Here is an 11,532-nt window from a genome sequence, read left to right on the forward strand (position 1 = left end):
TCATGTGATGGCCTACCCACCTGGTCATTTTTAAGGTATCTTCAGAGATCTAATTTCATGCCAAAAGTTTATAATATATGTCTATCATTATTGTCTTTTCGGTTCCAATTTTTTTTAATTTATATTGATAGATTAAAATATTAAAATTTTGATCAATTGTCTATAACGAAAATTTTTAGAGATTTTTATTTAATACATGTTTTAAGAGAACTTTTATATGTTAAATAATATTTGAGCATTGTTTTGAAATATTTATATATAATTACTTTGACTAGTTTATTTATTAAAATTATATATGATACATCTAAAAAAATATAAGAAAAACATTTTAATTAAAAAATATATATTATTTGAATGTAAAATACTTTTAAAACAAAATTTACTGATTTACCACGTCATCAAAAATTTGAGAAAAGAAAATATAGAGCATACATTTCAAAATGCTGATTTTACGGTCAGCAGAATTCTAGGTGTTTTTCTTTAAGGGGACACATAGCTTTTTTCCTGTAAATAGACTATAGGTGCTGCAAAGAACACTATTTTATTAATACTGGTCCTTTAAGTTACTTATGTTTCATCAAATAATAAAGTATTCTCTGGAAAAAAAATGGAAATTATTTGTAACATTTATTCTTGTGACAATATTAACTGCCTTATAAATATTTCATTTCCTAAATACATTGTAACATATATACATGGAGTGGATTAATATTATAGCATTATTATATAAGATCTAAGATTTAATTAGTCTAAGGTATGTTGATATAGTCTCAAAAAATTAGAAAGTCAGATTGTATTAATACACAGAACTCATTCCTTAATCCTTCCCAGTCAAAAAAAAAGACAAGTCTGGTCAGAATATTAATCAGACCAAGAATTTCTAGAAGCAATATGAATTTTCTTCTGGTACAGCTTACCAATAACAATATCTAACAGGAGCAGCTGTCAAATGCACCTACATCATCTCTGCATATATCACTACTGGGTTTAAGATCAGAAACCCAGAATACCAGCAAAGTAATGGAAGAACTAAGCCAATAGTCGAGTTTTCGATATTGCTGTGGAAAGATATGAAAGAACTAACCAGTCTTCTAGTAGAAGAGATTTTAGATGCATTGATCTCATGATCTTGCAAGATGAGGTTCATAAGAGCCGAATTTAAGGGCCAAGTAATTTCCATGACTTTATAGCATTAAAAAAAATGTGAAGTATTCATCAAATTATATTTCGAGGTACAAAATGCTCTCTGCTCAGTTGTGACTATCAAAAAATACACATACCCGGTTCTTGAATACATTACAACTTGGACAGCTGACTACTTCCGTATCAATCCAGCTCAATTGGTGTCTCTAGTTTGCTCCCGGTAGAAGTGTTATCCATGGTATCTGCGTCATTACTGGGAGTGTTAGCCGGGATGTCCTCCTCGTCACTGGCATCATCATTCACAGTATCTTTCTTGAAGTAATCCACCTTAAAGTCGTAATCACCTTCCATGTCTTCTGTGGAAGAAGATTTTTTGGCCTTTTTAGCTCTCTTGTCTGCTTTCCGAACCTTGGTGTCAAGTACACCATCTGCATCATTCAGCTCTGTATTCTTTTGGTCGCCTGCAGTGTGTGCTTTCTTCTCACCTGCATCATCTTCATCCATGGGCTCATTGTTGTCACTACCAGTATTTTTACTATGAGCTGTACCTTTCCTTGCAGGCACTGGTTGCGGCTGCAATTCATCCTACACCACAAATGATGCTTATTACCCAGAGGTAGAAGATTGTATATGCAAAATTCAACTACTTTAGACTTTACAGGGAGAAAATGCATTAGCTTAGAGATATTCTGATATCCTGTGCTTAAATAGAATGACAGATGCACCCTACCCGTACAAATGATACAAAATGGTTGAGTGAACAACACTACAATGTATACAAAATGAACATCAGATACACAATATACATACCTCGATCAACAATACCCCTACATTTTCGAGAAATTTTTTTGAAGAATTATTTTTTTGGGAAAAAATAGAAAGATATTTTTTCTCACTAGCTACGGTTGTTACTTGTGAAAACCTATAGAAGACGATATTCCTATACGAACCTCGAAGAGCTTCTCATCAAATGTAAGAGGTCCATTTGCTGGAACTTCAACCAGTTGAAAATCTTCTGCAGATTTAAGGTTTTCAATAAATGAGGACTCTGTAGCATATACTTCATCCACATTGAACTTCTTCCCAAGTTCTGATATTATATTAGTTTGCATAGGCTCTCCTCCTTCCCTGGTTGGGGGCATTGTGTAATATGGAATTCTACCTGTAAGAAAAAAGGGGTGGGCATAAATTGTCAACTCACTAGTAATTTACGTTCTCATCCCATTTCATATCATATCTATACCATGCTATGCAAGTTTAATTGTGAAGCATACCCTCATTCCAATCGTGCAAAACGATTCTAGCAGCAGCATCAACATCCACAATGCCGCCCTTTTTTAGCTTGCCCCTAGCAGTTGCTACATTTTGAAGAAACTCATCCACCGAGTCAAAACTGGGGATCCTGTATAGCATTACCAAGGTTTTGGCAGGGCATAACTTGAAAATTTCCTTTACTGCACAATTCAATGAATTAAGGAAAAAATATTTAGTACAAACGTAGTCCAAAGACATGACATGATGCCAAGGAATTGGTGACTGAGGGTAAAACAAACCTAAAGAAGAAGTGAAGAAAAATTCTAAGAATGAAGGGTATAGTTGGTAAAAAGTTTTTTGGATTTGGATTGTTGCTCCCGCAAGCTATGACTAATAGTTTGATATATTGGTGCACAAACAAACACTAACTATTCAGAGAGTGGTGTAATCTAGCAGATAATTGCTAAAAAACTTGGTAACAATTAATCGTTGGATCACTAACATTAAAAGAAGTTGGCAAATCAGAAACATAAGTCACAAAATCAAATTGATTCCAGCAAACTTTAACTGTTTCACAAAGTGGTGTAATCTAAAATCACATCTATCATATAGTTGCTAAGAACTTAGCAACAACTGACCCTCGAATAACAGAAAGCCACATTTAAACATAGTTGTTGACGAGTTTGAAACATAGTACGTTATCTTTCTTAGTGGTAATGTGTAAGACTTTATTCGAACTAAAGCATTTCAGCTACAAAATTTCAGCGCAGAAATATTAATTAAACATGTCTACCAGTCACCAATGCGCTTGCAAAATTAGATATTGAGATAGGTACAAAATATTACCTGGACTAGTTGGATCATCAACTTTGTCAATTTTCATGCAATTCCTAAGAGCAATGGATGCTTCATTCTCCTCGGATTTTACCATAACAACCCCTGGGCAATCCAATAATTTAATATTCTTGTCTAATTCAACTTCTTGCATAGACTTTGTCAATCCTGGAGTAGCACTAACATCTACAACGTGACATCTTTTTAAGCTGTTGATAAGGCTACTCTTCCCAACGTTAGGAAGACCAACAACACCAACAGTGATTGTATTCGTAATCTGTACCAACAAGATGCAATAAGGATCGAGTAAAAGCAACAGTTCATCAAGGTAATATTGAAAGCCCAAATATGCTCTTCAAGTTCAGAATTTCATTCCTTATATATATTTTCTTGTTTTTTTTTGATAACGGGGATAATTACATGAAAGGAGTACGGCATAAAAATTTCAACTATGAACAAGCTAGAAAACAATAGACGGTCTGTTGCAGGTTTACTTATTCCAGCGATCAGCATATGAAATATGAAAGAAAAGCAAAAGGTATACAACAGCTACCAATATACCTCACGGCTTTTGGAATATTTTTTCAGTAATTTTGTAAGAGTTTGGGCTCCAAGGCAGTCACCAGATTCCAGAAGACTGCTTGGTTTTGGAGTCTTTTTGGTCCCCTTTGCAGCATACTTCTTCCCTAGATTTGACTTTTGATGTTGCGTGCTGCATTTAAAAGCAACAGCTGGTAGTTCCTCCCTAAAATACTTGAGCCACTTCTCTACAGAGACCTTAGGCACAAGATCTGGAATTGAAAGAATATGAGATATTTAAATAACAAATATTTAAAAATCCTGATAAGTTTAAGAGTTAAACCAAGTCACTGTAATGATGTGTATATTGCAAGTGGTTACTGAAATTACCAATGAAGAGTTATAGTGATTTGCTTTATGATAAGAGTTCCAACTGTAAGATAGGGCCCGTTTTTCTGAGCTTAAAGCCGTGGACTTAAAAGTGATATTGACTTTTAAGTTGATAAAAGTGTGTGTTTGTGTCATAAGTTAATAAGTTCAAATTTGTGTTTGTGGAACAGGGGAGTCTAAGCCAGATCCCAACTCCAGGATAATTAGCAAGTAATATTTCCAGACTCGATCAAAAAAAGTTTCTTATAAGGTGTGCAGGCAAACACAGCATTGTAATGCAAAAGATAGTTACATTTATATAAATAATGACAAATACCAATTTTATTGAGAAGCAATACGAGTTGCTTCTGAGGCCCAGCTTTCAGCACCATCTTTTCTATATCTGCACAGCGTGTACCCAGAGGATCACGTGCATCAAGCACTTCCAATATAACATCAGATGCTTCAATGACCTTGGCCAACTCCCTGTAGAAAGCCTTCTCGGGAGTGTCTACATAAAACCAAGTCTTAGACAAACCGAACACATAACAAGCGGTATTTTCTATTAAAAATAATATGTTCTGCATTGGAATATTGTAGACTAAATAGTCAGCCACACACTAATTTACAGAGCAAGACAGAGAACTAATTCATTCAAAGCAAACTATACATGCCGGAATATTGATGCTTCATCACTCTACCAGAAAATTAAATACTGAATTTATTAATTGTAGTGTAAAGAAAATACATAAACCATCATCTATAGCTAAATGATGTATACACTGAAACTTTTAATAATTTCAAATGTAAATATTAAAGTATTACTCGGGGGTAAAAAGAATACCCATCAGGGAATATATAATGAAATGATCCTCCTGAAAAAATGCTTAATGGCCACTACAAAGCGAAGGATCTGTCATTGATATAAAAGTTATGTATAATCTGCTGGTATCCATACAGAATATCATTTTGGCAATTCGAATCATACTTGGAATATGTCAAATTAAGTCAATATGATAGGCATGTTGGCAGAACAATCTGTAATATTTGCGAGATCAAATAATATTAACAATATATTGTAATCCGTTACTTTAATCATTTTACATATTAAGGGTCATAATGACAAATTATAGCCACTTGAACTTGATATTATTCACATGTCTTCTGTTTAAAGTTTAACTTAAACTGAACTACTATATATATATTTATATATTCAATGGGCAAAAAACAAAAGGGTTTTGTTTCATCAAAAGGTAGTCCCAAATATTAGGGTCTAGATTGTAAATAAATGTTGACTGTTGAGAGGAGAGAAAGATGAGGGAAAATGTGCATCTATTATTCCATGATATCCATATACAATCATATAACAATCTAAGTGCATATATATAGAAAAAGGCGCACTCTTATCAGATCAAACTTAGACAACAGTACCCATTAACAATAAAACGTACTTGCAATAATTAAGGACACTTAACAATTGACATTTCAATTTACAACACGAACCAAACAAATGGGACTTAGATATAGCATTAGAGTGGCCCAACTTATAGCGCAATTATACTTATACTTCCGGTTTCACATTTATACTTCCACCTCTTGTCCTAACATTATATAAGTTCACAATTGGTCACAATTTCACAGATTATGAGCAGGCTATAATAAAGTCAATGTTAAAATAGAAAGATCATTTATTTTTGAAGGGAAGATGTCACTGTTTGATTAAGATAAAAAATATTTGATGGCAGCTTACCTCGAATTTTAACGATGGGTTCAGTTTTAACAGTCTCCTCACCAGCATTTTGTTCTTTTGAAGCATCCACATCATCATCCTCTGGCAGGCCCAATTTCCTCTTTCTGGCCTGCAAATTACACAAAAATATATAAATAATTGTATTGCGGAGCTAATCGATAAAACTATCCATTTCCCTCTCATTAATTATAAAAATACACATCACCATAACATGTTAGTTAAGTTCAGCAAAAGCTAAAACATCCTGTTTATGGAACTACATACTACATTCCATAGTTCATTTTTAACACACATCAATAATAAGTTATAATAATCAAGTATACAATGTCAAGTCCCAACTTTTGCAAATGCTAAAATTATAAGAACTACTACACACCACTCCTACAATCAATCCTGCAACGCTACCGATAACACAAACAACGTCAGGAACATACACTTAACCACTCCAAACACCCTAAAGCCGAAAACTTTACAATTATCGAATTCCGCAAAAAACTACATACCCAACATCAAGAAAATTCACTAAACTAATCCAAACACAATCAAGACAAAATAGTAACAACAAATTCCCCCAAAACTACAAAAAATCCATACCCTTTCTTTCCGGGCAGCTTTCTTTTGCTCCAATTCCTCAAGCGCAAGAGCCCGTCGAGCTTCGAGAGCTTTCAGCTCCTGCTCCTTGAAAGGCCAGTCATTTGGAATACCTGGGTCTTTCTCTACTTTAGGCCTCTTGTTAAGCCCCTGTTTTTTAGCATCTTTAGCCTTCTTCTTGTGATGCTCTTTGACCTTTCTAATCACCTTGTATTTTTGTTTCAGTGAGACCCTTTTGCTCTTACTCTCTGTACATTATAATCACATTCATTAATTCATTGAAATTGCAATATAAATCAATAATTCAAGAAACCAAGAAAAATATGTGCAAGTATGTGAATAACTTAATTAAGATGAGTGTGTGTAGATTGCTTACTTTTGCTTCTCTTAGGCATTTTGAGAGAGAGAGAAGGAGAGGGAGAGGGAGAGAGAGAGAGAGAGAGAGAGAGAGAGAGAGAGAGAGAACTAGGTGCTGAGAGAAAAGGGTTTAGGGTTTTGAAGATGTAGGTGATGATCCGAAAGAGTTGGAGCGGGTTAAATGGGCCGGATTGGTAAGCTTGTGTAAAGCCCATTTATTGTACTTGTACATATTTCTGAAAGCTATATGGAAGCCCATCTATTCAAAACCCCTATTCCATAAAACTTTTGGGTTTTAGCAATAGCAAATTTTATCAAACTTAGAATTTTTTTAATTTTCAAGATTTGAGTTTAAATTTTGTGTATTAGCAAAACCCGAGCTAAAATAACCAATTCAAACCCGAAATCGGGTTAAAACCTAAAATATATGTGTATATATTATGAAAATATTATATAATAAGTTATAAGTCAGTTTACAGTATTTTAAAATAAGTTTAATGATGCATATTTATTTTATTCTATTCTATTACATCATCATTATTCAACAATTATTATATATTAGTATGTACTGTATTTTAATTTATTCAACTTAACTATTTATAAATTTATTTAGTACAAATACGTGATTGATATATATTTTACTTGTATTTATATTATTGTGCTTAATTTTATTTCGTTTATCAATTTTCAATTTCAAAGAGGGTGCCTTTCGTTCTGGGCCCAGCCCAATACTCACAGCCTATGCTACCAAAGTGGTTCTAATCCATTTTTCTTTGTTTCGAACTCAAAACAAGCTCCAAAAATAGTCTGAACAAGTTTCCAAAAAAAAAAAAAATAGTCTGAACAAAAATTGGCCCAGAAAATGTATTCAAGTTTTATTTTTTATATCTGTCAAAAAAAAAAAAGTTTTATTTTTTATAATTTTTTAGGGCACGATTTCTATGATTTAAGAAAATATTAGGCCAACAGAATTAGAAAAGCGATTTCGGTATGGAACAGAAAGATTTAATGCAGAGGTAAAAAGTACTTGCAGATCCAGCAATTACTAATGGAAAGCGATTTTCATAAACAATTTTTCTTCCGAAATGTTATGTATCTCAAAATTTGTTTTCAGATTCTTTTCTCAAATCTTAGGGGTCATTTGTTAAATCTGAATCAAATTTCTGGATGAGTAAAAAATTTGAAGGAGTAAAATTTCTGGACGAATAATTTCTTTTATCATTTGTTAAATCTAATCAAAATTCTGGATGAGTAAAAAATCAGAATAAAATTTTCGGACAAATAAAAAATCTATGTAGATAATAATATAACCAAAATTTTTTGCAAGTATGTAAATAAAGATTACTCTCTCTCTCCCCCACATTTCTCTACGTTGCTTTTTGGCACGTTTTTCAACCTTCATTTAGTTTCATAATATATTTTTCAATTTTTTTTTTCTATGAATAGAAGTTTGATATTTAAACTTTTATTCAAAAAATGAAAAAATGAAAAAATTTAAAAAAATTATGAAATTATATTTTATTGAAGTCTCAAAATATGTGCAAATAATGAACGTAAACAAGGAGGACGGAGGGAGTATAAACTAATTTATATTTAAAATATTATAAGTTATAAAATTTAAAATTTATAAAAACCAACGGGACCATAAAGCGTCTGTTGGCTGACGTGGTTTCCTTAACCATTCAGATACAATTCGATGGTCATGTCGTCCAGCAATAATCTAATCTAGGCTCGTCCAGAAGTATGGAAAGTTGAAACAAATGATCTGGACGATGACTGATCCCTGGTTATCAAATGACCCCTTAGTTGGTGTGATATATGATTGGTTCTACCCATACTAAAAATAACTGGTGTGTTTTATAAATATTAATCACCCAATTAAAATCAGCTTTGTCAGAATGGACAAATTAGAAAGACGTAGCATTATTATTTACTCATTTAAAAAACCGCAGCAAAAATTAACAGCCAGAAGTAAGACAATGTAATTTTTTTATGAGATAGAAATATATGAGGAAACAACTAGCTAGGTTTATGTTTGCAGAGAAACACCCATTTTGCTGCCTGAAAACAAGAAATGAGACGGAAATGACAGGCATATTAGGTGACCAGTATTTTTCAAAGGATGAAAAAAAAAGCACAAGGACAATTTAGCAGATAATCTGTACCCTACGTTGTTACAACACAATCTTTTTTAAAGCAACCATCACATTTCAAACCTCAATTAATTTCGTTTATATCGGTGATTTTCCATTTTTTGTTCAGGCCATATTCTTTTATCATGAATTAGTAGTCATTTTTTTTTTTTGACAAAAATTAGTAGTCATTTTGATTTTTACACGTATCTTAGAGTGTGTGAAAAAAATAGCTCCATAAATATAATTTCAATTTAATTGATTATTAATTAAGATCTAGTTTCGGTATTCAGATAAATCAGGAAAACTTTAAAAATAATCATCAAAGTAATCATTTATTTACATCTTCAAATAAGTGTAAAAAATTGAAACAAGCTGTTATTTGATGGAGTCTCAACAAAACTATATACATAACATATCTAAAAATATATTACACAATATTTTTTCAAATTTATGTTGAGTAATCCGCAGATTTTCTAAAAATTTATGAATGCATTAGTTTGGTGCCATACATTTGTGAATTGAACAATTGGCATTCTTGGAATGGATCAAATCATGTCACATCCACTGAAAGAAAAGAAACTTTGAAGATGAAACATGAATAAAAGGTTTCTGTTTCAAAGGAGCAAATTTATCGAAAAGACAAGAGGGGCAAAGACAAGAAGTGATCGAGGACATATAATTGAAATGAATCATCATCCATGCATAATGTAAATCATTCGAGTAGTGATTAGCTAAATAGTAGCATTAGCAAATAGCAACCATTTTTTATAAGTATTTACAGATCTAACAAATTTTTGCCGCTCATAATTGAAAGATAAGGAACTTCACTCGTGTAGGTATTGAAAAATATTTTTGACAATCAAAATAGACGGTTGAAATTAACTTTAATTTTGACAGACATATTAAAATATGATCTGGATAAGTCCTTCTCCTAACACCTTGAGGTTTTAGGAGAATTGGTCATTTAACACGATATTAGAGCTTAGTCTCGCGAGAGACCAATATTTTCAGAATTTGTTAAGGCTAGAAGACAATGTTATGCCCCAATAGATGGGCGCCCGTGATCCACTCTCGACCCATAAATAAATTTTCGAGTGAGAGAAAATGTTAGAATATGATCTGGGTAAGCTCCGGTTTTTTAGTAGGACACTAGAGACTTGCAACAACCATTTTCGTTAACCTATAATTATCTAATCACAGTGTCTATATATATTAAGGTCTACTCCTAGACACATACTCTATAATGATAACCCTAGTAGCTGGTAGTAGTATTTTCGATCAATCATTGTACAATTATGCATAATTTGAAGAAAAAAAAATCTGCATGACAGCATGAGATTATGGACCATTTATAAGTTACTCTACTGTAACTAGCAGCTGCTGAAGGGACTTTTTACTGTACGTGTGCTTTCCTTGCTTGCAGTCAAGCTAAGTACAAGCGATGATTATTCATTATCACACACCTTATAATGACCTGCTTGCTAAACACACAGATGAACCGTATCTGGGTAAGGAACCGGGGGAAGCGACTAAGCCTCAGGTCCCTGCCAACTATTCAAAAATCAAAATTTTTGAAATTATATATAATAATTCTGATTGGCTTCTTTTAGTATTTATTTGGTCTTTCTATACTAAAATTCAGTTCCCTCCACTTGTAAGACCATATATATCATGTTTTCATAATTCAGTTTAGGGATTGCTCTGTTACAGTTAGGATTAATCGTTCCGTTACGGTTATAACACATGATTATCATAATCATATATTGGTGATGTTTGTGTAAATTTAAAAGGAGTGCTTCTGTTTTTTTATACAAACAGATCGAAAAAATTAAAACCGACTTTTTAGCAGAAAATACCAAAAGTTGTGGTGCCCAAACATGCACATTATTCTATTATATAGTGTTGAAATATAAGTATAAGATCCATAAAAGAGTCTCCTCTAACACCTTAAGGTTTTAGATGGAATAGTTCTCTACATGGTATCAGAGCGAGAATCATTCCATCTAAAACCTTAAGGTGTTAGAGGATGCCCTTTTATGGCTCTTATACTTATATTTCAACACTCCCCCTCACTCGAAATCCCATTATTTAGGTTGAAGAGTGGATCACCATGCAGAGAACCATTCCATCTAAAATTTTAAAGTGTTAGCAGAAGTCCTTTTATGGATCTTATACTTATATTTCAACATATAGATCATATAGTCGAATTCGATTTTTCCACATGTCATGTGTGAACCTGCACTCTGATATTATGCTAAGTGATCTATTCTTCTAAAATCTCAAAATATTAGGAGTAGGGATTATCAATATTAAATATTATTCAAACAGTTTAAATACTCACATCCATTTACCGGTGATAAAATTTGAACACAAGAAAAGTTGAATAAGAGAGATATTATTGGACAAATAAGATAGAACGAAAATTACATTTCAGTTTCTGTGCAGCACTAAACAAATGGCATGTGGTCCTTATAGTCAATCTGCAGATAACTTAGTTAACTAGGGCTCATACACTGCGTTCATTATTATATACCGATATGGATCACATGTTTGACTATTTATGTGTAGAGTAAGGACAGC

At 32.6% G+C, this 11,532-nt stretch overlaps 1 protein-coding gene across 1 annotated transcript; it reads right to left on the reverse strand.

Moving 5' to 3' along the window:
• Positions 1-1,157: 1,157 nt before the first annotated feature.
• On the reverse strand, positions 1,158-6,979 carry LOC108215187 (guanine nucleotide-binding protein-like NSN1). The gene is made up of 9 exons (XM_017387572.2): positions 6,837-6,979; positions 6,464-6,708; positions 5,870-5,978; positions 4,457-4,630; positions 3,793-4,022; positions 3,244-3,508; positions 2,418-2,597; positions 2,094-2,305; positions 1,158-1,728 (listed from the first exon to the last, which is right to left on the reverse strand). Exons 1-9 carry the CDS (start codon positions 6,853-6,855, stop codon positions 1,327-1,329), a joined length of 1,836 nt encoding a protein of 611 aa, XP_017243061.1. The 5' UTR covers positions 6,856-6,979; the 3' UTR covers positions 1,158-1,326.
• Between the last annotated feature and the right edge of the window lie 4,553 nt (positions 6,980-11,532).

Source organism: Daucus carota, chromosome 3 (genome assembly GCF_001625215.2).
Source record: "Daucus carota subsp. sativus chromosome 3, DH1 v3.0, whole genome shotgun sequence".
In the NCBI taxonomy this organism is placed as follows: Eukaryota; Viridiplantae; Streptophyta; class Magnoliopsida; order Apiales; family Apiaceae; genus Daucus; species Daucus carota.

Excerpts from the sequence above, each read along its gene's own strand:
- LOC108215187 (XM_017387572.2), bottom strand. Across the intron at positions 4,631-5,869 it reads ACCCATCGTTAAAATTCGAG|ACACTCCCGAGAAGGCTTTC; the intron begins GTAAGCTGCCAT and ends GGTTTTATGTAG. Across the intron at positions 1,729-2,093 it reads TTGATGAGAAGCTCTTCGAG|GATGAATTGCAGCCGCAACC; the intron begins GTTCGTATAGGA and ends TTTGTGGTGTAG.